At 54.8% G+C, this 24,208-nt stretch overlaps 1 protein-coding gene across 1 annotated transcript in view; it reads right to left on the reverse strand.

Moving 5' to 3' along the window:
* LRRC4B (leucine rich repeat containing 4B) overlaps window positions 1-21,849 on the reverse strand; it is a 24,897-nt gene extending 3,048 nt beyond the window's left edge. Inside the window, 3 exon segments of the mRNA XM_007463450.1 lie at window positions 1-1,252; window positions 10,788-10,806; window positions 21,572-21,849. The exon segment at window positions 1-1,252 is cut by the window's left edge and continues 14 nt beyond it. Of these exon segments, the coding sequence (XP_007463512.1) occupies window positions 1-1,252; window positions 10,788-10,806; window positions 21,572-21,849 (1,549 nt within the window).
* Between the last annotated feature and the right edge of the window lie 2,359 nt (window positions 21,850-24,208).

A 24,208-nucleotide genomic window follows, 5' to 3' on the forward strand; every position in this document is an offset into this window, starting at 1 on the left:
CGCCGTCCGTCGTGGGCCCCGGCGGCTCCTTCTCGGTCCCCCGCGGCTGCAGGGCCTCCTCCCCGGGCTGCGTCTCCAGGGTCTCCACCGTCACCGTGGTGAAATAGGTGTAGCCGCCGCCGCCCCCGCCCCCGCCGCCGCCCCCGGGGCCGCCCCCGGCGCCTCCAGCCGCCACGGGGTCCACGGCCGAGACGTTGAGCGTGGCCGAGGCGGTGGTGTTGCCGGCCGAGTTCGTCACCATGCAGGTGTACTGGCCCGTGTCCTGCACGGTGACGTTGGTGAAGTTGAGCGTGCCGTCGTGCAGGACGGAGATGCGCACGCGGTAGGAGCCGTGGGTCATGAGGGTGCCGTTGGGCGTCAGCCAGTTGACGGAGGTCATGGACGTGCCCGTGCGGCACTTGAGCTCGGCGGCCATGCCCTCGGTGACGTTGAGGTCCGTGGGCGGCTCCACGATGACGGGAGCGTAGCAGGTGAAGTGCGACTGGTCCAGCTCGCCGATGTAGCGACCCTTGAGGCCGGCGGGCGCGTGGCAGCGCGCGCAGCACGTCGTGTTGCTGGGCACCGTCTCCTTGAGCCACCAGCTCAGCCAGAGCACGTCGCAGTTGCAGTGCCAGGGGTTGTGGTTCAGGTGGACACGCTCGAGGCGGTGCAGGGGCGTGAAGAGGTCGTGGGGCAGCGACATCAGGTTGTTGTGGGACAGGTTGAGCTCCTCCAGCGACTTGAGGTCGTCGAAGGCGTTGCGCTCGATGGTGGCCACCTGGGCGTGCATCAGCCACAGCTTGCGCAGGCTGGTCAGGCCCTGGAAGGAGCCCGGGCGGATGAGGTCCAGCCGGTTGCCCGACAGCTCCAGCTCCTCCAGGCGCAGCAGGGCCGTCAGGTTGGGGATGTCCTTGAGGTTGCACATGCCCAGGTTGAGGTACCGCAGGTTCACCAGGCCCTCGAAGGCTGCCTCGGAGATGTACTCCAGCCGCTTGAGCTCGCCCAGGTCGAGGCGGCGCAGCGAGGGCACGCGGTTGAAGGCGTACGACGGGATGCTCTCGATGGGGTTGTTCCGCAGCCAGAGCTCCCGCAGCTTGGACAGGTACTCGAAGGCCTGCGTGGGCACTGTTGTCAGCCGGTTGTCGAACAGCTCCAGGGTGTTGAGGCTGGGCAGCCCGTTGAAGGCACCCACCTCGATCTTGCGCACCAGGTTCTTACTCAGCTGCAGGATCTCCAGGTGCCGCAGGTGCTTGAATGTGTCCGTCCGGATCACCTGGGGTCGGGGAGGGGCGACACCATCAGTGATACTGGTACTAACGGAGTCGACCACAGAGGGTTTTTAAAATTTTTTATTTTATTAAAGTATAGCTTATTTATTTATTTATCTATTTTCTGGCCGTGCCCTGTGGCTTGCGGGATCTTAGTTCCCCAACCAGGGATGGAACCCGAGTCCCCTGCGGTGGAAGCGCGGACTCCTAACCACTGGACCGCCAGGGGAGTCCCTAAAGTATAGTTGATTTAATGTTAATTTCTAATGTAAAGCAAAGTCATTCAGTTGTACATATATGAAAATATATGTACATATTCATGTATGAAAAAGAGTATATATACACATTCTTTTTCATATTCTCTTCCATGATGGTTTATCACAGGATATTGAATATAGTTCTCTGTGCTATACGGTAAGACCTTGTTGTTTATCCATTCTATATATAATACTTTGCATCTGCTAATCCCAAACTCCCACTCCAACCCTCCCCCCTCCCCCCTCCCCCCCTGGCAACCACGCGTCTGTTCTCTATGTCTGGATCACAGAGTTTTGAGTGCTGGTGAGGGTGCTGAGCCTCCCCGTCTCTCCACCTTTGCTGTAAGACCATGAGCTCACTGTGGAAAGCAGTTTGATGGTTTCTTATAAAGTTAAACAGAGAGTTAGTTACACAGGACCCGGCCATTCTACGCCCAAGTGTTTCCCCAAGAGAAGTGACAGCAGATATCCATCCAAAGGCCTGTGACGGGTGCTTGCAGCATCTGTGTTCATTACAGCCTAAGCCGGAAATGACCCAGTGTCCGGCAGCAGGTGAAGGACCCACGCTCTGTGTCTGTAGGATGGAACAGTATGGCTCAGCAATGACAAGGAATGAACTTTCCACACGATGACTTGGATGGATCTCACGGGCGTCAGGTTAAGCAAAAGCAGCCAGATGGAAAGGAGCACATGCCGTAGGACCCTGTCCATTCCACAAGCGTGTGTGTGTGTGTGTGTGTGTGTGTGTGTGTGTGTGTGTGTCTGTATGTGTGTTGGGGCAGGGGGAGGACAGTCTGGGAAGGGGCACGAGAGAACTTTCCGGGATGATAGAAATGTCCCTAGTTGGGGTGGTGCCTACAAGGGTGAATGTTAACTGTCAAAACTCCCCACACTGGGGACTTCCCTCGTGGTCCAGTGGTTAAGAATCCACCTTCCAATGCAAGGGATGTGGATTCGATCCCTGGTAGGGGAAATAAGACCCCACATGCCGTGGGGCAAATAAGCCTGTGCACCAACCAAGCCTGCGGCGCATTACAGCTAGAGAGAAGCCCGCGTGCCACGACGAAGAGCCCGCATGCCACAACTAAGACCTGATGGGGCCAAATAAATAAATATTAAAAAGAAAACAAAACTCCCCAAACTGTACCCATAACATGAGAGGCATTTTATTCTATGTAAATTACACCTCAATCAAAAAGATTAAAAATAGAGAACTCCCTGGCGGCCCAGTGGTTAGGACTCTGCGCTCTCCCTGTGGAGGGCCTGGGTTCGATCCCTGGTTGGGGAACTAAAATCCCACAAGCTGTGTGGCATGGCCAAAAAAAAAAGATTAAAAATAGTTATACCAGCAGCTAACATGCATCGGGCACTTCCTGGGTGCCAGACGCTGTTCTAAGTGCTTTAGAGCCGACAACTCAATCCTCCAAACTGCCCTGTGAGATAGGTACTTATTCAATACACACAACTCTGAAATCCGCAGAGCTCTGAAAACCACATTTCTCATAACTTTGGCACCAAACCTGATCAGAACTCATGTAAAGCTGTTTAAAGCTTTTATTGATCCCACACATGTGACTATTCAAAGATTCCACTCTAGAAACATACCCAGATTTCATAAGGGGTATAAGATCCACTGGGGTGCTGTAAAAATCTATGCTGTATATTAATACCTTTCTAATATCAGATGCCCAAACTCAACTAGCCTCAAGTGTTTCACATGAGGGATTAAGAATTATCTCCATCTAAGCGGGAGGAGATGGAGGCACAGAGAGGTGCAGTGACTTGCCCAGGGATGCACAGGAGGGGCTGGCAGATCTGGGATTGGACCGAGCTTGTCTGGCTCCAGAGTCACGGCTCTTAATCCCTGAACTTGGCTGCCACCTTTCAGGGCTGAGGCTGATGCACCACAGAAGGGGCAGTGTTGGGCTGGGCATGGAAGGCAGAATCTTACCAGATTCTCCCCACTGATCACTGAGCCAGGTACACTGAGGCACAGAAGACCATGCAGCCATCAGATAGCATTTCTGAAGCCTAGTTAATGCCATGGAAACACTTGCATTATAATATTAAGGGGATAATGGTGAACTCTAGGTAGCATACTCTGTGCTTGTCACTTTGTGGAACTAAAAAAAGCAGCTGAGGAATTAGGTATCTGCATATATGCACCAAGAAAGGACTGCAAGGAAATGCCCTAACCACTTCTTAGTGGTGAACTCCAGCTGATGAGGATTATGGGCAATTTTAACTCGTTAGTTTTTTCTTTAATGAACAAAAATTACTGTTTTTTTTTTTTTTGGCCGTGCTGTGCGGTATGTGGGATCCTAGTTCCCCGACCAGGGGTCGAACCCGCGCCCCTGAAGTGGAAGTGCAGAGCTTTAACCACTGGACCGCCAGGGAAGTCCCCCAAATTATTTTTAAGTAGAAAAACACTGTAAAAACTTTAAGAAAAGACTCTAGCTGGGAGGCACCCAGCATAAGGAAAATAATATTCCTGGTACAGTTATCATCATAAGACAATAACAGCCACCATTTCTGCCAGCGCGATCCAACAGAAATAGGACACCAGCTACCTGTTTAATTTTAAATTTCCTAGAGGCTACATTAAAAAATAAACCAAGACAGATGAAACCAATTTTAATAATTGATTAGCCCAATAGGTCCAAAATATTATGATTTCAACATGTAACCAAGAGGGAAACTTACAAATGAGATATTTTACTCTCTTTTCACACTAAGTCTTCGGGGGTCCGATGTGTGTTTCACAATCCACGCCCTCAGCAGCAGGTCCTGCATTTCCCCTCAATAACAGTATATTGTGAGCGTGTTCCCATATCATGGGTATGCTTCTAAAACCTGACTTCCGCGGCCACCTAGAATCCCTCCCCGGGGCTACACCTCCTTTCTGATATTGAGATGGAATTGACAAGGTCAGTTTTTTGTTGTTGTTGTTGTTTGTTTGTTTGCGGTATGCGGGCCTCTCACTGTTGTGGCCTCTCCCGCTGCGGAGCACAGGCTCAGCGGCCATGGCTCACAGGCCCAGCCGCTCCGCGGCATGTGGGATCTTCCCGGACCGGGGCACGAACCCGTGTCCGCTACATCGGCAGGCGGACTCCCAACCACTGCGCCACCAGGGAAGCCCTGACAAGGTCAGTTTTTTATTTTCCTTAACATGCTTCCGCCTCCTCTCATTTCTGGCAGCGAACACGGGCTAATCTTTAGAACTGGACGAGGATCACGAGGGCTGGCCTGGGGTCTCCGCAGCCTGCCGGCGGTGTGGCCGATGCGGCCGTGCCTGTGTGCGGTGAGAAGGGGGCGCCGGAGAGCCTTGGCCTGACAGCCCTCGGGCCCTGGAGCCGCAGCTCTGCTGCGTGGGCCGCTGGAGCCTTGGTTTCCTCCTCTGAGAGACCCCGGGAAGAGCCCAGCCCCTCGCCTCCCACCGTGTTCTCTTGCTGCCTGTCCATCCCGTGAGGTTCTAAACAACAGCACAACGAAAAGCTTTCCTGATCAAACAGTCTGGCCCCTTTGCTTTACTCGACTCTTGAGTTTCCCAAATATAATAACCCGAGAACCCTTCTCACAGGCTGCCTTTTATCACTGCCCCGGGAAACGCTGGCAAAGCACCAAGCAGGCCTCTAGTTGCTGTTTCTAATAATAATAATAGTGGTAATAATAATAAGAGGACCCAGGCATTACTAATCGCTAGGGAGAGAATGAAGTAATGATCCAGTCATTACTAATCGCTAGGGAGAGAATGAAGTCTGAAGGTCAGACTTGAGGGTTTCGACGGACAAATTGAGAACGAAGGGATTGCTGGCCCAGGTGTTGGAGTCGCCCCCTTGCCTGGTCTGAGTCACATGTAGTTCCGGGGGCTCCCCAGTTCCCAGCAAACCCATCTGCATGCCCTACCCTGCCCCCGCTCCTCCCGGGGTTCCTGTTCTCAGCGGGGCCCCTCCAGCCTGCCTTCCCAGTCGAAAGCGGGCCTGCAGCCTAGAGCCCCCTGCATCCTCCACGGCCTCCCCTTGTTAGGGTTAGTCAGCCAGCAAGCCTGCCGGTTCTCATCCTTTTGAATGTCTCATCTTCTCTGTCCCCACAGTACAGCTCAGGCCTCAAACTGCCTGGCCTCCAGTCTCTCCCCTCAAGTTCATCTCCAGGGCCTTGCCACACCCAGAGCTGGCCCTGCCTCTGCTTTCCTCTAGAGCCCTCCGTGGCTCCCCAGTGCCCTCCAAGGAAATTCAGCCTGCCTTGGAAGCCCCGCTTGGCCTCGCCTGTAGGCTCCCCTCACTTGCAGCCCTCACTCTGGCTACATTTCAGCCAGTATCAACTTCTTGGAGCTATCTCACAGGCACTCCTCCTTTGCATACACTCTTCCCTCTACTCAGAATTCCCTTCCCTTTTCATCCACCTCGGAAAGCCCTGCTCACTCCCTCGGACCCAGCCCAAATGTCTCACACCCATCCATCCATGCTTATTTATTTATTTATTTTTTGCGGTACGCGGGCCTCTCACTGTTGTGGCCTCTCCCGCCGCGGAGCACAGGCTCCGGACGCGCAGGCTCAGCGGCCATGGCTCACGGGCCCAGCCGCTCCGCGGCATGTGGAATCTTCCCGGACCGGGGCACGAACCCGTGTCCCCTGCATCGGCAGGTGGACTCTCAACCACTGCGCCGCCAGGGAAGCCCATCGCTTATTTATTGAACGGGGATAAAGGAGTTCTGAAGGGGCAAATGGAGGAGGACCATTCTCTGTGGAAGGGCGTTGTAATGTCAGCCCTGCAGAGCTGTTTCGAGGATGCGAGGTAATCGGTGAGATTCGCTCAGCACAAGGCTTGGCACTTCCAGGTGGCATCTGGGCTGCAGTGATGAATGCCAGGCTCTGGGCTGGGTGTCCCCATCCGTCAGCTCAGCTTGTCCCCACCAGCCCTGCAGGGCAGGTGTTGTTAGCTCACTTTCACAGGAGGAACCACTCAGCGAGGTTACTCGATGAGGGGTTTGAACCTGGGCAGCACACAGGCCAGCATCGTGCCCCGTTTCAGAGATCAGGAGCTGAGGCTCAGTGAGGTCAAGCGACTCAGCAGGGCTGTTCACCTTCCCCGGGGGAAGTGGGAAGCCTGCAGCTGGGAGTCCAGCCCAGGTCTCCCTGATCCTCTGGACAAAGCAACTGAAACTACACCGTGTCCATAAGGTGCGTCCTGGCAGAGCCCGAGGCTGCGGCTGCTCCACGTGCTTTGTCCCAGTTGCGATGAGAAGGGGGTGTGTGAAGGGAGATGCAGGGGCACTCCCAAAGCGGGTGGGGTCCCCCCCCCCCCCCAGCCACTTGAATGATGCACTTGGGAATAAGCAGGACGGGGGTGTTGCTGAGAAGGGAAGTCTGGTTTTATTGAGGATGTGCTGTAGGATTGCTTAAAATAGTGAGTCCCTTTATTTTTAACAGGATTCCAGTCTTTTCTCCCTCCTCCTCTCTGCAGGGTGACTGGGGAGTAGCCTAGTGGGCGGGGTGGTGGTGGTGGTGGTGGTGGTGGTGGTGGAGTCAGGGCTGGGTCTGAATCTCGGCTTTGCTGTTGACCAGCTGTGTGAACTTGGCTGAGTGTCCTAACGTCTCTGAGCCCACTTTCCTCGCAGGTCCTGCGGGGTTATTGTGAGGCTTGACAAGACAGTGAATGCTTGGGACATGGCAAGCAGGCAATAATACATATTTTTAAATTGTTGATGCAGCTGATAATGATCATTAACAACTGTCCTGCCTCTGGGCTTCCAGTTTCTTCCCCAGCCTCTTTCCTCTACATCAGCTGTCAGAATTGTCTAAGATGCAGTTCAGACCCTGCCAAATCCCTGCTCACAGCCCTCCCATGGCTCCCTATGACCCTCAGCCTGGTGTCAGAGGCTCTGCAGGACCTGCCCCACTGGCCTCTCCTCTACTCCAGCCACAGGGAGATGTATGGGGTTCTATACGCTCACCAGGCTCTGCTCAGCCTCTCTGCCTTTGCACAGGCTGTGCCCTCTGCCTGGAACGCCATCTTCCCCCTAGTTCTCTGGGATGTTCCAATCGCTGTCTGCCAGGAGGCTCTCTTTGGCCTCCTGTTCACTGACTCATCACAGGCATACTCTTACCAGACCCTTATCACTCTGGTTCAATGCATCTGTCTCCTTGTCTAGGCTGTGAGTCTTCATGAGTAGAGACTCCATCTGAATCATTTCTGCATTCCCCGCACTCAGGTCAAGGCCTAGTTCATGGAGGACTTCAGAACGGACAAGGCTCATATTTGGAGAGTACCCACTGTGTGAGTCAAGTGCCTGCATGGCTTTTGGCCTGGGTGACAGCACCCAAAATGTTGAAATCCTCAGTGACAGAACTTGGGAGCTGAAAGAGCACCAGTGTTCTGTTTTTAGTTCTGTTTCCAACTTATTCTTCTTTTGGCCTTAAAGTCCATGTGTCTGATATTATTAAAGACACACCAGCTTTCTTTAGGTTATAGTGTTTGCCATCATTTTTGCTTTCATCCTTTCTGTCTTTATGTTTTAGGTATGTCTCTTGGATTTTGTTTTTAATTCAGTCTGAAAATCTCTGTCTTTTGACAGGAAGTTTAGTGTGTTTACATTTATTGTAATGACTAATCTATTTGGAATTATTCTTCCTATGTTTTTTCACGCTTTTTATTTGTCCTGATTTTTTTTTTTTTTGCAGCCTATTCATTCCCCTTTCCTATGACCTTCTGCAAAGATCGAGTTTCTTATTCTATTTCCCCCATTTACTATCTTAGGATTTATGTATTTTCTCTTCTTTTAGTGGTTAGCCTTAAGATTTAACATGCATACCTAAAGACCAAAGCCAATCAGCTGCTCTCCTCTTCTTCCAAACAATACAAGGCTGATCCCATCTCTGACTCTGACAAAGTGCCATCTAGGGCGGGTTTCGAATAAGGGAAAAGGGGGGACCCAGTATTTGTTAAGTGCCTAGTATTCACTGGACCCTGTGCTAAACACTCTGAGGTCATGATCTCCTTTAATCCTTGTGGAAATCCTGTCACATGGAGATTATCAAACACATGTCCCTGCCTTCCTTCTTCATATTTGATGGTTTACAGCCGAGGGAATGGAGGTTCACTGAGGTAAAGTCATTTGCCCTCAGTCTCACAGCTCCAAAGTAGCAGAACTAGGACTCAAAGTCGGCTTCTCCTGAATCTAAACACCAGGTCTCCACCATGCCCACCCACCTAAACCAAGAGGGTTGGGCTGTGTGTGGGTTTTGATGTGTTTTTTGAGCTGCAGAGCCCGTTCATTATTCAAACATTACCCATGTGGCGATTTGCTCATTTGACAGATATTCTTTGAGTGCCTGCTATGTGTCAAGCATCATGCCGGTTCTGGGGATCCAGCATGGACAAGACAGCCATAGCCAAATTCCCAGAGCCTGACCTTAAGAGGGGAAGAGAAACACTAAACATATTATTATGCAGATGATCATTTAAGCGGTAATAGTATAAAGAGATCTGGATCTCTGGGAGCTGCCCTGGTTGCAGGGGGAGAGGCAGGCCTGTGGCCCCTTCACAGCACAATTTGAAACCCCTGAGGCCAGATGATCTCAAATCCTCTTTGATGCCGAGGGCCTGCTCACTGACACAGAGCGGGATAGACAAGGTGGGGACTGGTTCTCGGAGCAGGCAAATCCCCCTGCCCTCCCAGCCTGACATCTTTGGCCTGATAGGACGCTGACATCCTGTGATGTGGCAGAGGAGCTGGGCCTGGGGTCCTAACTACCCAAGTCACCAAATCCCCTCCCTCCTTCAGCCCACGTTTGCTAAGCCCTCCCCAACCTGTGCGCCCGGCTCTGTGCTGATTGCCAAGGATGCAAACACCAGTCAGGCACCGGAACATGGTCCCATCAATGACCACCTCCCAACCTGACGGGGGCTTCTCCCCTCTCTTTCCAACCTGTAACTTGGCCTATTATTTAGGGGACTTTCCACTTTGGTGGTGGTAGGTAAAGGCTACTAACTCTAGAAAAAACCCCATTGTGTTCTGTTGGGATTTTTAAGAAAATAAACTGTCAAGAAATCCCTTATTAAAAATTTAACTGTGGTTGGAAAATGATGAAGTGAATTGTTCATCTTAACACTATTAAGATAAATTGCGTATATGGGTTTTGAATGTAATGAACCGATAACAAAAGTTTAGTAAGCTTACTGTTGGTTTTTTTTTTAATCTCGTTAATTATTTTACGTTCATAATTTAAAAGCCTTTTTTTTTTTTTTTTTTTTTTCCATACCGGCTGTTTTTATGACAACTCCTCATATTTCTGCCTTCTCTGAGACCAGGGACTTGTGCCTCGCTTTTCAGTAGGGATTTCCCTGACCGCCAGGGTGTGGCCAGAGCCGGGCAAGCATGGGGGCCAGTGTAGGCCCCTGCCTTTGCTCACTGAGCTCCCCCCACCCCGCCCCAGGCCTAGACTCGGCCTCCTGGGGCCTCAGTCTCCTCTGTAACGTGGGGACAGGGGCCCTGAGGACTAAGAGAGAACAAGCATGTACCACGACAACACAGCCCAGCCCAGGGGCAGGGTGGCCACTCAGAATGCAGCACCCTCTCCATCCTCGCCGTTAGCCCCTCACCGCCAAAAACAAATCCTAAATTTGTCCCCGTTAGGAGGTTCCAGGCCATGCCAGGCAACCCATCTAACAGGGGAGGGGGGCATCCTAGAGGCTCCATGTCCCACCCCCAGCAGCCATCCTGGGCGAGGGCAGATGGAACCAGCCTCTGCCCCCACCATGGGCTGGCCAACCTCAGCTACAGGAGGCAGGCAGGAAGGGCTCTGGCCAGAGCGAGAGAGGAGAGAGCCTGATCCCCACGGGTCCTTAGCTCCCCAAATGACCACTGTGCTCAGACAGACCTGTCTCATCCCCGGCCCCCAACCCTGCCCGGCTGTCATTGCAGGTTGAGCCCTGCGGCCTGGTGGTTAAAGCTCTGGGGTCACACAGCTGGAGTCCTGATCCAAACTGCCCTTTACTGCCTCTGTGACTTGGAGCAAATTTCAGACCTATTGAGGCCACTTCCCCATCTGTACAGTGGGGCTTATAAGATCTACGTCCTAGAATTGGTGAGAGGTTGCCCTCAACCCCCAACCCAGGAGCCCAGATGAGTATGTAAACCTACGTGCAGAAAATGCAGGGGCGAGCTCTATGCCAGAAGGGGGTGCCAGCCGCTAAGTGCACCCCAGCTTTGCCTAAGATGGTGGGTGGGGGGGAGTGGGGAAGTGGGGTTAGGCTTAGGCTCAGGCCACGCCCCCTCCCCCACTTGCACCTCCGTCTCCTGCTTGACAGTTTCACTCAGCTCATCTCCATCTAAAACACACCGGCATTGGAATTCCCTGGCGGTCCAGTGGTTAGGGCTCCATGCTTCCACTGCAGGGAGCACGGGTTTGATCCCTGGTCGGGGAACTAAGATCCCACATGCCGTGTGGCACAGCCCAGAACACCAGCATTGGGACTTCCCTGGTGGCGCAGCAGTTAAGAACCTGCCTGCCAATGCAGGGGACACGGGTTCGAGCCCTGGTTTGGGAAGATCCCACATGCTGCGGAGCAACTAAGCCCGCGCGCCACAACTACTGAAGCCTGCACGCTTAGAGCCTGGGCTCCGCAACAAGAGAAGCCACCACAATGAGAAGCCCGCGCACCTCAACAAAGAATAGTGCCCGCTCACGGCAACTAGAGGAAGCCCGTGCACAGCAACGAAGACCCAACGCAGCCAAAAATAAATAAATAAATAAATATAAATAAATAACAAAACAAACAAACAAACAAAACACTGGTATTGTGCTGTGCACCTCCTGCACTGTCTCTGTTTCCTCCCAGCTTCACCAGGGCAGGGACGTGAATCTGTCCTGCTCACTGTGCCTACAGCAGTGCCTGGCACACAATAGGTGCTTAATAAATGAATCAGGTATGTGAACTGGGTGATGGACTAGCCAGGGCCGGTCAGACACAGGAGGGACAGGCAGTGTAGGGAGAGGGACGCATGAGTCTCAGCCTCCTCTCAGTCGGAGCCTGTTTCCAGGTGGAGACTTCATGGTGGCATCTTGAGGATCACACCTGTGCCCGGTGTGGGCAAGCACAGAAGGTGACTTTTGTCTATTCAGGGACAGCGTGTTTTCCGAAGGGAGGGAAGGGTGTCCGAGCCCAGCAGGGGGCGTCCCTGAGTAAGGTGTGGCTGGGACACCCAGTTTGAGAAGGGTCTTCTCTTGGGGGAACATGGGCCGTTTTAAAGCCCAGGAATGACGTGATGACTCTGGCTGAGGGTGGGGGAACAGACTGTGGCCAGGTGGCCGGGAGGAAGCTGGGGGGAGTGTCCTGATGGGCAAGGTCAGGCCAGAGCAGGGACTCCGGAGATGGAGTCAGGACTCGATTACAGTTCTGTCATCAGTTCTCCAGGGCGGAGAGCCCAGTAGCTACGAATTAGGAAGCATCAGGAATGGCACTGAAGAACCCAAGGCAATCTACAGATTCGATGCAATCCCTATCAAATCACCAACGGCATTTTTCACAGAACCTGAACAAAAAATTTAAAAATTCGTATGGAACACAAATGACCCTGAATACCCAAAGTGATCCTGAGAAAGAAAAACAGAGCTGGAGGAATCAGACTCCCTGACTTCAGACTACACTACAAAGCTATAGTAATCAAAACAGTATGGTACTGGCACAAAAACAGAAATACAGATCAAAGGAATGGTGCTGAAGAAATCCAGTCTTTTGGCAGCCTGCCTGCCTGGGCTAAGTCCCAATTCCACTGACTGTGGCCTCTTGCACCAGAGTCTTACTCCTGCACCTCAGTTTCCTCATCTGTACAATGGGGATAAGAACAGGCCCTGCTCACAGGGTCGCCGTGGGAAGGGCCTGGAGCAGTGCTGGGGCTGCATGAATCGTATCCCACTTTCTGCCTCTGAGGCCCTCAGTCTGCTCAACTGAGAAGTGGGGGTGAGAGATGGGCCTGTGGTGAGGTTCAGAGGCCACATGGCTCGGCAAGACGGCAAGCCATTCTCTGATTCATTAACTTAACAGTTGTATTTGGGGACCTACAGTCCATCAGGCTCTGTGCTGAGTGCTGGGGCCAGCGGCGACCACAAGTGTGACCAACAGATTTGGGCACCAGAGGGACCCGTGGGCCTGACTGGACCGGGGGCTCAGAGAAGGTGCCTCTGAGGCCAAGACATTTCTCTGACTCAAGAAAGATGACAGTGACCGACCCTGATGATGGTCTCACTATCAACACTAGCTGACCACTCACCAGCCCCTCTTCCCTCATCTGAGCTGCTGAGACCACTGAGTCCCCAGGGCCCCCAAGACCACCCGGCATGCAGTGGTTCTCATTACATGCTGGTCCAAAGGTTAAAGACACGGAATTTCTCGGTGGCTCTAAGACGGAAGGACTGTTATCCCCATTTTACTGATGACAAAACTGAGGCCCCGATGAGTTCCATAATGTTCTCGAGGAGTTGTGATTCAAACCCCAATGGTTCCTTACAATCATAAGTGCTGGTGTTACCTAGGTGAGTGGGAAACTGGAAGAGAATTCCAGAAAGAGGAAACACCATGTGTGAAGGTGCTGAGCTAGGAGGGAGTGGAAAGGGCCAGTGTGATGCCCGGGATGCAGGAGGCTGGAGCGGGGAGGAGTGGGGCTGCGTCCTGAAGGACCCTTCCTTCATCAGGGTAGGTACCAGAGGGAACACCTCAGGGTCTGATGTTCAAAGAAGCGGACCAGCTCTCCGGCTTCAGACTTGCCCCGTGAGGTGTGAGGCAGGAAGCGTGTATCACCCTTTCCTGAGCTGCTCACCAACAGAGTCTGAGGCAGCCTTGGTGCTACTCCCCACCTTCTGCCCCAGCCCGAGGCAGGCAGGCCACTCTCATGGAATAAATGGGGGAGGGGCTCCACCCACATCTCCTCCGGCTCGGAAAAAACGAAATCTAAAACCAGGCAGAGCGAGAGTCCCAAACTGGAGATGATCTAAATGCCCATCAATAGAAATGCGTAAAGGAATTGAGGTATCTGCATCAGATAGAATGTGATCCAACGATACAAAAGGAAAAGGGGAAAAGCCACAGCCACAGGAAACACCAAGGATGCGTCTCAGCAGCTGGGCTGAGCCAAGGAAGCCGGACATGCAGGAGTGTAGGTGCCTGATTCTCTTGGCCTGGAGTGAGGACTCTGGGGAGGGTTGTCTCTGGGGAGAAGGGGGAGGAAATGAGGGGAGAGCACAGGGGCTTCAGGGGCTCTTTATATTCTATTTCTTGCCCTGGTGGCACTGATGTGGCCCTTCTCTTTCTGATGACCTTTTGAGCTGGACATTCACGTCCGTGTTCTTATTATGTGTGTGTTACACGTGATAATAAAAATAAGTCAGGAAGAAACAGACAAGGCATCTGGAGTCCTATTTGACAGGTGTGGAAACTGAGTGCCAGAGGGGGCGACGGGATGATCCAGGGTTCTGGGGGTGCTTCCAGGGGAAGGAAGGAGGAAACCAGAGTCAGGATGGAAGCTGGAAAGGTTGAATTAGGTATCCAGTCCTGGGGGGCCTGGGTGTGGCCCTTGAGGCTGGCTTCTCCTTCCTGCCCAGGTGACCCGAGTGTCCCACTGGCCTGCAGGTGGGGCTGCCCTTGCTGACCTCTAGAGAGGACAATGCCGCACCCCTCGGTCCACCATTCCCTTTCTTCAAGGGCTCTGGCTGGGAAAAGTCCATCTGGTCAAAAACTCCCTGTATTTCCTGATGCTGGTGGGATCGGCCACCCGGAAAATCGCAAACTAGCATGTGACTGAAAAGCCATTTCTGGTGTTTGCCTTGGTCATGCACTATGGTGGGTTCTTCTTTGCAACAGATTGACTTTCCTAAAGCTGAACCCTGGCTGGCAGGGCCTTGCTTCTCCATGGCGGCTCCTGGGACCCGGGGCAAGCCACCGGGGTCACCGCCATCTGGGTGACCTTGGACAAGCAGGTGAACAAGCCACCTGCACCTCTGTTTCCACATCCGTCAGGTGGGAACAATCCCACCATCAAGGAAACACACGAGTCAGGGCAAATCCCCCACAAACTATAGTTTCTCCTCCCTTCTCCAGGGAGACGTGAGCAAATCCCAGTGTAGACTTTTTTCTTCGGCTCGTGTAACATTTTGTACTTGTTATTTTTAAGTTTAATTTTTCCTGATTACAAAAAGTATTAAATGCCCTCACTGTAGAAAATTTAGGGAATAAAGAAAACATAAAGAAGAAATTAAGGGAATTCCTTGGTGTTCCAGTGGTTAAGACTCGGTGCTTTCACTGCCATGGGCCCGGGGTTCAATCCCTGTTCGGGGAGCTAAGATCCCACAAGCCTGGCGGTGCGGCCAAGGGAAAGAAAAAGGCACTGTGAAAGTGTCTGGGCGGTCCCTGAATTTTGTTTTAAATTAAATTTTAGAGACACATTGGACATACTCCTTGCATCCTTTGAGAAGCTCAGTATGACCTTCTAAGCATTCCCCTGTGTCCTTCAATAGTCTTCGAAAATCCGTTTTGAATCGCTGCATGACATTCTGTCGTAAGGATGTGCAGGGATTCACTGAACCGGTGCCCCAGTCATCAGGAACTGAGACAGCTTCTGTTTTGGCTGTTGTGCCATCCAGCATTCAACACTCTGAGCACCTCTGAGGATCTCAGGATGGGTTGATCTGTTTCTTAGGATGGAAGCATATTTCCTTGTCAAGTGACTCTACACGCCTTGCCCACAGGACCTCATGGTAGACCCCTGGAGGGACCAGGGCAGCCCCCTAAAGGCCTGGGTGGGTCAGCATACTTTGTGAGGTTAAGTACATCATGTCTTCTGACCCAGCAATGCCCCCGGTGTACATTCCAAACACATTATCATGCCGCAGCCCCCAAAGGGCTCCTAAAGGAGGCTTTGTGGTAGGTGCAGCTGGAAGCTTCCTGGGGGTGGGTGGGGCAGGAAGAGGGGGACGCCCATCAAGGAAATTCTGCAGCAGTTAAAGCATCTGAGTACACACACGCACACACAGGGCGACGTGGATGGCTCTTAACAACCCAGGCCAAGTGAAAACAGTGAGACAAAGAAAGCCATCTATAACGCACCTTCATTTACATAAATTAAAAATACATGCACACAAAGCAACAATAAGCATTTTGCAAGAACACACACAAGCAGAAAGATCTTGAGGGTGGTTGGTTCTGGGGGAGGGGAGGGGAGTAGAGTAGGGGCAAGGAGACGAGGCTGTGACCTGTGACCGAGGAAGGGGGCCCAGGGAGGACCCCTGCCTGCCTGAGGAGGGGGGAGCTGGCTGAGCCCAGCCCAGCGGCACAGCGTCTATGTGGACCCAGAGTGCACAGGGAAACAGAGGTGTCCCTGGGCCCGCCCGGTAGTGGCAGGTGCCCAGCTTGAGTGGCAACAGGGCTACAGGACAGAGGGAAGGCGAGTCCCCAGGGCTTTGCCTAGAAAGCATCTCTGTAGGCTCAGCCCCTGTCCCCATGGCCCCTTGGCCACGTGTGCTTGGAGTCTCCGTGCTCCCTGCGTGGTCCTCGCCCTCGCTGGACCGCAGGCCAGGGGTGAGTGGGAACAGGTGATGGGAACCTCAGGGCTGCCCCAGTTCTCAGGGCGGGCACTGCAGGATTCACCCCCTGCTCCCGCTCACGGAGGCTCCCCCCGGTCTCTGCCAGGTCCCCTGGGGCTGGCCTTCCATTCTCAAATAACTGCTGATCACCTACTGTGCGCCAGACTCTGATCTGTGTGCTGGGGATGACACAGGGAGCAGGGCGAAGTCCCTGCCCTCATGGAAGTGACCATCTGGGCAGGAGCCAGATGACAAGCAGGTGACCATGGACATGGGGGGACTCTCGAATCTCCACAACTCAGGCCACCTCTACGGAGCTTTGGTGCCAGGCCTCGTGTGCGTGCACCTTGGGGGGGTGTCACAGCCTCCGACCCCACAATCCCACTTCTAGGAATTTATCCCAAGGGCAGAATCCAGAATAGTACAAAGAACAAGAACTGAGGATGTTCACTGCAGTGTTGTTTACATCAATGAAAACACTGGGTGGCTAAGTGGTTAAGAATCTGCCTGCCAATGCAGGGGACACGGGTTCGAGCCCTGGTCCGGGAAGATCCCACATGCGGCGGAGAAGCTAAGCCCGTGTGCCACAACATGCGCCTGCGCTCTAGAGCCCGTGAGCCACAACTGCTAAGCCCGCGTGACACAACTACTGAAACCCATACCCCTAGAGCCTGTGCTCCGCAACAAGAGAAGCCACCGCAATGAGAAGCCCATGCACCGCAACGAAGAGTAGCCCCCGCTCGCCGCAACTAGAGAAAGCCCGTGAGCAGCAACGAAGACCCAAAAATAAATAAACACATTTATAAAATAAAATAAAACACTGGAAATAAGACGGGACTAGTTAATTAACTGGACGCTCACGCATCGGAATCCAATGCAGTCATTAAAATCCACGTAATAGACGAGTATCAGAATCAGGGAGAAAGATATTCATGGTTGAGCTCCTAGGTGCCAAAAGCCAGTTGCCAGCCAGTAAGAAATGGGGTGATTCCATTTTTTCTTTTCTTTTTTTTTTTTTTTTTAAAAAAAGCAAAATATCCATTTAGAGACCCAACCCTGTCGTGCACACAGAGGTGTGCATGCAGAGTCTCTGAATAAAAAGACACCAAATGTTAATGGGAGTTACATGTGGCTGTCGGATTACACTTGGCTTTTGTCCCTGTGTTCTTACTTAGGTATCTTTTCTAGCTTTTCTAAGTTAGTTTGTATTCATTTTATAAGACATCATTTAAAACCACATTTACATAGGCACAGAAAAGAGCCAGGAAGGCTTTAAAACAAAATGTAAACAGTAGTTATGTATATCTAGGTAGTGGGACCGGGGGTGAGTTTTTTCATTTCTTATCTGGCTAATTAAAAAGTTATTTGGTAAAACCCCTCTAATGGCGGCCCCACTCCTCCCGCCATCTGCGAGGTGTCCACCGAGGGAGGAAGATTCCATTGAACATTTTGAATCGTTCACTTTTGCAGACTGGACATTCCCTGGCCTCAGGGAATGTGCAGTATGGGGGTTGGGGTGGGGGGGGGTAGGTCTCCAGAGCAAGGGGCTGCGAGAATCCCCAGGGGTGAGAAACGAAAGTGTTAGGATTTCAAGACATGCTTGCCATCCTTGCCAGGCCTCTCTGCCATCCTTTAACGTGGCCATTTTTGTGCAAGCTTTATAATATACACAATCCATGGATGCTGTAGACCTTTGCATGACTTTAGTAATAAAATTCACATATGTATATTCTGACAGGGATGTGGGTCACATCGTTTGGAGACCAGTGGCCTGGGAGATGGGGTGAGAGACACACGAGCAGACAGGTCCAACCAAGGGGTCCACTCAGACCTACAGAGTCATCCTCTCTTCTTCTTTTCCCATATCCACTTTGCTGGAAAATCCTGCAGTCTCCACCTTCAAAACAGACCCAGGGGCTTCCCTCGTGTTGCAGTGGTTAAGAATCCGCCTGCCAGTGCAGGAGAAACAGATTCGAGCCATGGTCAGGGAAGATCCTACATGCCGCGGAGCAACTAAGCCCGTGCACCACAACTACTGAGCCTGCGTGCCACAACTACTGAAGCCCGCATGCCTAGAGCCCGTGCTCCACAAGAGAAGCCCGCTCAATGCAATGTAGAGTAGCCACCCCTCGTCGCAACTAGAGAAAGCCCGTGCACAGCAACAAAGACCCAACGCAGCCAAAAAACCAACCAACAAACCAATCAAACAAACAAAAAACACCACCAGAAAACAGACCCAGAATCTGTCTGCTCCCCACACCTCCAACCGCAACCAGTCTGGGCCAACCTGGGGCCGCCAGTCTCTCTTTCTCGTGAACTCTGAACCAGCCTCCGAACAGGCCTCTCTGCCATCACCCTTGCCCCTACAGTCCCCACACCTTGGCCAGAGAGAGACCCAAGTCAGAGCCCGTCTGTCCTCTGCTCAGAGGCTCCCCCTGGCTCCTGTCTCATGGAGAGAAGAGCCCAAGTCCTCACCGTGACCATGAGGCCCCTTTGTCCCATCTCTGTCCTCAACCCCCGCCCTCTCCCCACAGTTCACTCCGCTCCAGCCATGCCAGGCTTGTGGCTTTTCCTCCTACACACCAGGCAGGCTCTACCCCAGGGCCTTTGCACCTGCTGCCCCCTGCCTGGAATGCCCCACAAGGCTCCCACCGTCACCTCCTCCAAACATTTGTTCAGGTGTCACCTTCTCCATGAGGCCACCCTGATATCCGTGTCTTTTTTTTTTTTTTTGGCGGATCCGAGTAGCTTGCGGGATCTTACTTCCCCGACCAGGGATTGAACCTGGGTCCCTGGCAGTGAGAGCACCGGGTCCTAACCACTGGACCACCAGGGAATTCCCAGAGAGCCACTGTTTTAAAGGCATTTGGTCAACCCCCTGTCCCCATGCAGGCCTCTCCTATCCCTGTCCACAGAGCCAGGAGAGAAGAGGCCTCAGAGCTAAACTTCCCCTCCCCCACTGCACATCCTGGTCTGACCCTGGGGAAGAGGAAGGGATCAGGGCCCCCATCTGACTGTCCTGGACAACCTGGGGACCACAGCCCCCCTCTGTGGGGGCAGAGACGGGAACCTCTTAGGGGGTCAATGCCAAGGGGACTGCCAAAGGCAAGGCTGTCCCTTCCTGGGTGGCCGTGGGGCAAGGACCACTGAAGCTGCAGTTGCATCACATCACCACACACCCCTGCCCCTGCAGGACTGTGTCCCCGGGCTCCAGGCCCACCTCACCAGCTGCCTCCACCTAGAGGCTACCTTTTCTGCTCGTGTGGTCTGAGTCAGCCTCACACGCATCAAGCTGCAGTCTCAGCTGCTCTGTCCATGCCTCCCTTTAGGGGGCGACACCCTCCCTTCATTCTCACCATGCACCTGCCCCCTTGTTCCCGGTACTCCATGCATCCTTTGTGTATTCATGTGACAGTCCACAGATGCTGCTAGGACCAGCTCTGGGCAAAGCCCTTCCCTGCCCCTGAGTGGCTTACATTCTAGAAGGGAAGAGGCAGTCAACCAATAAACAGGATGGCACGCCAGGCTGGGATAACCGGAAAATGGGAGCCGGAAGTGGGGAGGTTAGAGCATCAAGGATCGCGTCTGCGACAAGGAGCCACTGAGTTCACACCACCAGCAGCATCCCTTTGGAGGAACTGGGCCGTTTTCTCTTTGGGGGGCTCATTGAACAATTCAGTCCCACCAACAGCTGCTCAGTGGCTGGCACTGCACTAGGTGCCCGTGCCCCAGTCCAGTGCAGCGATCAAGCGACACCGGTGCCACAGCTCCGCCACCTCCTAACGGCATATACTCAACCCATCCTCCCAGGGGCCACCACACAAGCCTGATGGTGCCCTCTGCCTAAAGCCCTCCAGAGCCCCCCTGGACTCTGTGGAATGAAGTCCAGCCTCTTCTGTGATAACCAGTCCCCCTCCCAGCCCTGAGGGGCTGCTCAGACGATCCCTCTGCCTGAATACGCCTCTCTTAGGTCCTGGGGTCCCACAGGCAAACTTCCCCTCACCATCTTCCTCTCTGAGCCCAAAGCGCCCCAGCATCCCCGTCCTTCCCCTTAACGCTTTGGTCTGTTCAGCGTCTCTTGGTTGTCTTACACATGGGAGGCCGTAGTCTAGGCACTCGGGACACATCAGTGAGTAAAACTGACAGCCACACGGGCCCTCCCTGATCCCGCATTCCAGGCCTCTGTCTAGAAGTAAATGGGCATTGTGTTAAATGCTAAGGGCCGTGGGGGACGGAACTGGATGGGGGAAGGGGGTGGTGGCTGCAGGAGGGGTTGCTGGCTGCAGCTTTAAAGACATGGAGGTCAGGGGTATTCCCTGGTGGTCCAGCGGTTAGCGCTTGCACTGTGGTGGCCCGGGCTCAAAAAAAAAAAAAAAAAAACAGTGTTTCTCAACCGGGGGTGGGGGTGGGGAAATTCCCTCCCTCCCCAGGGAATATCTGGCAACATCTGGAGACACATTTGGAACTGGGGGGCGGGATGCTACTGGCCTCTAGTGGCCGGGGTTGCTGCCCCACGTCCTACAGTGCACAGGATGCCCGCCCCCCTACCCCACTGAGGGTGATCCAGCCCCAACGTCAATAAAGCAGAGCAGGGGAGACCCTGCTTCAAAATAGCACAGCTCTGCCACCAAAGCATCACTTACAGCCCATCTCTTTTTTTTTTTTTTTTTTTGCGGTACGCGGGCCTCTCACTGCTGTGGCCTCTCCCGTTGCGGAGCACAGGCTCCGGACGCGCAGGCTCAGCGGCCATGGCTCAGGGGCCCAGCCGCTCCGCGGCATGTGGGATCCTCCCGGACCGGGGCACGAACCCGTGTCCCCTGCATCGGAAGGCGGACTCTTAACCACTGCGCCACCAGGGAAGCCCATGGCCCATCTTAATGACAATTATAATCGGATGGCAGCTGCCCCGTCCGAGTGCCAGCCAGGTACTGGGGAGCATTGGGCTCTCACACCGACTCCGGCAAGTGGGGATGTGAGCCCCATACCACACAGCATATGAGCACTCGCCCAGGGCCAGAGCGATTCTAAATCCTTGACAAGTGTGACACCCGTCAGCCCTCGCACCAGCCTCTTGGGGCAGGGATCACATCATCGCCATTTTCCAGATGAAGAAATTGAGGGGCAGAGTCATGCATCATGTGTGGCCAACGCCACGCGGCCGGTGCGGTGGTGCAGGTGGCACAGGGGCCTCAGGGAAGGGTCACTCCCAGCACGACCTGTGGCTCCGGGGCCAGGCTGAGGGCTCACCTGTGCCATGCTGTGGGAGGAGGGCAGATGGTCCTGCCCTGGGGCCCAGTGTGCTGGTACGGACACAGAGAGCTTTGTGCCGAGAAAACCCAGACAGCCTCGGCTCAAGTGACTAGGATGCAAACAGCATCTCATAAGAGCCCAGGGTATGGGCGTGAAGAGCTGGTGGGGACGCCCAGGAGGCTTTGCCAGCTCAGGGAGGAGGGACTGGCCACCCCCTGGCCCCCCCCCCCCCCCCCCCCCCAGGTTCAGGTACCGCGTGTTGACGGGGATGCTGGCCGGGACCTCGGCCAGCTCCCTCCTTGTGCAGATCACCCGGCTGGCCTGGTTGCTGCAGGAGCAGGCCGCGGGGCAGGAGGTGGCCGGCGGGGAGCCTCCTCCGGCGGCAGATGTCACGGCCACGCCGCCCCCGCCGGCCCCCAGGGGTGGGGAGAAGAGCCAGAGGAAGAGCAGGGCCCCATGGGGCCAGGACATCCTACTGGGCGGCAGTGGGGGGCACGGGGAGCCGCGGGCACGCGCCATCCTCAATGTTCATGCTCCGCCTGGGCGCCGGGGGGCTGTCAGGGAGAGAGAGGGAGAGGCTCAGTGAGGGACGGGGACCCCCCGAGTGGCCCAGTTCCTCCCCGACATCCAGGCCTCTCTCTGCCTCTGCTGCCACCACCATCACCTCCCTGCCCAGGCTCAGGACCCAAGGGGGCAAGACTCCTGCAGACCCCCTGTGGGGGGGAGAGGCCACCCCTGATGATGAGGGCCCAGCAGGGCAGGACGAGGGGTGCAGAGAGGAGGGCTGGCCCTGTGCACCCTACACTCATCTCACTCTCTCTGTGCTGGGAAGACTTTATGCCCATTTCACAGAACAGAAAACTGAGTCTGGGGGAGAGGAAGTGCTCACCCAGGGGCGCTTGGCCGGCAAGTGGAGACGTCGGCCAGATTAAAAACTTGGTTCTTTGCAGGATTTCAAAAAGGGACATAAATAGGTCGAGATGGAGTGAGAGACAAGACAGACAAGACATAAGTGACAGAGAAGAGGTGAAAAGCCAAGCCGGGAAGTCGGAGTGAGGATCTGGCTCCCGTCCCAGCAGCCACCCAAGCCCCCTCTCCACCAGCATGCACCTCTGGGAGGGGACCAGCCTCCTGGACGCCCCCCCCCCCATCACTTCTCCCTTCAGGGAGTGTTTGTAGAGGCCAAGTTTCCCAGCAACCCGGACTCCCTGCCATCACCCATGGTCCATGCGCCTTGAAGCAGTGGCAGCGGCGGCAGCGGCTGGAGGGATCTGAGTTAGACTTAAAGGGGGAATTTGAAGGAGGTGAGGTGCCAGACAAGGCAAGGGGGGAAGTGCAGGTGAGGCAGCTGAGGAGGGAGGACACCAGAGACGATAACCGGGGGAGGAGGAGGTCGAGGGTGGCAGGTGCTCGAGGCCACGATGGCAGCTGATGGGTCCGTGCCAGCGGCTGCTGCACGCAGGATGGTGCCGGGCCCGCCCGCCCGCTGGAGAAGGGGCTGGGGGGCCGGAGAGCCTGAGCCTGAGCTCTGGGAGGGGAGTGGGCAGCGTGGGGGTCAGGTCCTCCCACCCGCGTTTCCACAGGACCAGAGACGGAGAGGGGGATGGGCTAGTCATGACAGTAACAATGAAAACAACAACAATAATAATGGCTCCGGAATTGCGAGTGTGCCCCTTCTCTGCGCCAGACCTGCACACGCTTGTTTAAGCTTCCTGGGAGCCACAGGAGGAAGCTGTTAGGCTGCCCAGTTGACAGAGGAGCACGGAGCTGGCTGGGTAGCGACAGAAGGGGTTTGCGGTCCTGGCTTTACCCCTCGGGCTCCCAACCCTAACCCTTCCACGCAGCGTCTCCGCCTCGAGCGCACACAAACGCGCCCAAGCCCGCGAGCTCTGCTCCAACACGGCCGACGCAAGAGTTCCCCACGAGTGGGGCGAACAGGGGGACAGAGGAGCCGTCTGCACAAACACGCACAGCAACAGCGGTGACAGGGGCGCGTCCTCGCACTCCCAGACCCGCAGACACAGGGCCGCCGGGCCTCCCCACCGCCCCGCACACGCACGCGCGCGCACACACACACACATGCTCCCTCCCGCGGTTTCCAACATCATTTTAACTCAGATAAAAAGACATGTGCGCATGTCTGCGGTGTGTCTGAACGCATGTGTGAGGGGAAGAGAAACAGCTAGACGGAGACACAGAGACAGAGGGAGAGAGAGATGGGGGTGGGATAGGGGGAGGGTTGGTCCTGTGTCTACACTCCAGACTCATTTTTCTGCCTGGAGGGCTGGGGGCTCTGAGCGCCTCTATCTATGCGGCCTGTGAGGGCGGTGCGGTCTTTGCATACCCCTGAGTGACAGGGAGCGCTACGCTCTGTCCCTGTCCTGTTCCCACTGGTGATAAGCCAGTAGACACTGGTGATAAGCCAGCCCACACCCTCGGAGCCAAGGGCCGGTGCAGCCCAAGGGTGGGGGGCAGCCTTCGAGGCCGGGGAACCCCCAGACCAGGATGCCGCTCGGGCGGTGGGAGCCCGCAGCGCCCACCGCAGGTCCAGATCCACCGCCGCTGTGTTTCTACCTCCGCCTTGGTCCCCATCTCGCCTGCTGCCAGCCCGCACCACCGCCCCCCACCCAGGATGGCTTCTGCAGAGCCTGGGCCTCCCTCCCCTCCCTCGTAGCCCTCCGCCATCTCCATCCTTGTCTCCCCCCACACAGAGCGACACTCACCCCAGTGGCTCGGCTTCCGCTGGGCCTCTCCCTGCGCCCCAGGTCCCCCCCTCCACATGCCTCCAGCCGCCGGGGGCTCTGCCTCCCCAGTTCTCCAGGGCTTCCCGTCGAGGTTGTGCTGGGGGGGGCGCAGGGGCTTTTGGGGTCTCCCCGCG

The sequence above is a fragment of the Lipotes vexillifer genome, unplaced genomic scaffold (genome assembly GCF_000442215.2).
Source record: "Lipotes vexillifer unplaced genomic scaffold, Lipotes_vexillifer_v1.1 scaffold802, whole genome shotgun sequence".
Classification (NCBI taxonomy): Eukaryota; Metazoa; Chordata; class Mammalia; order Artiodactyla; family Lipotidae; genus Lipotes; species Lipotes vexillifer.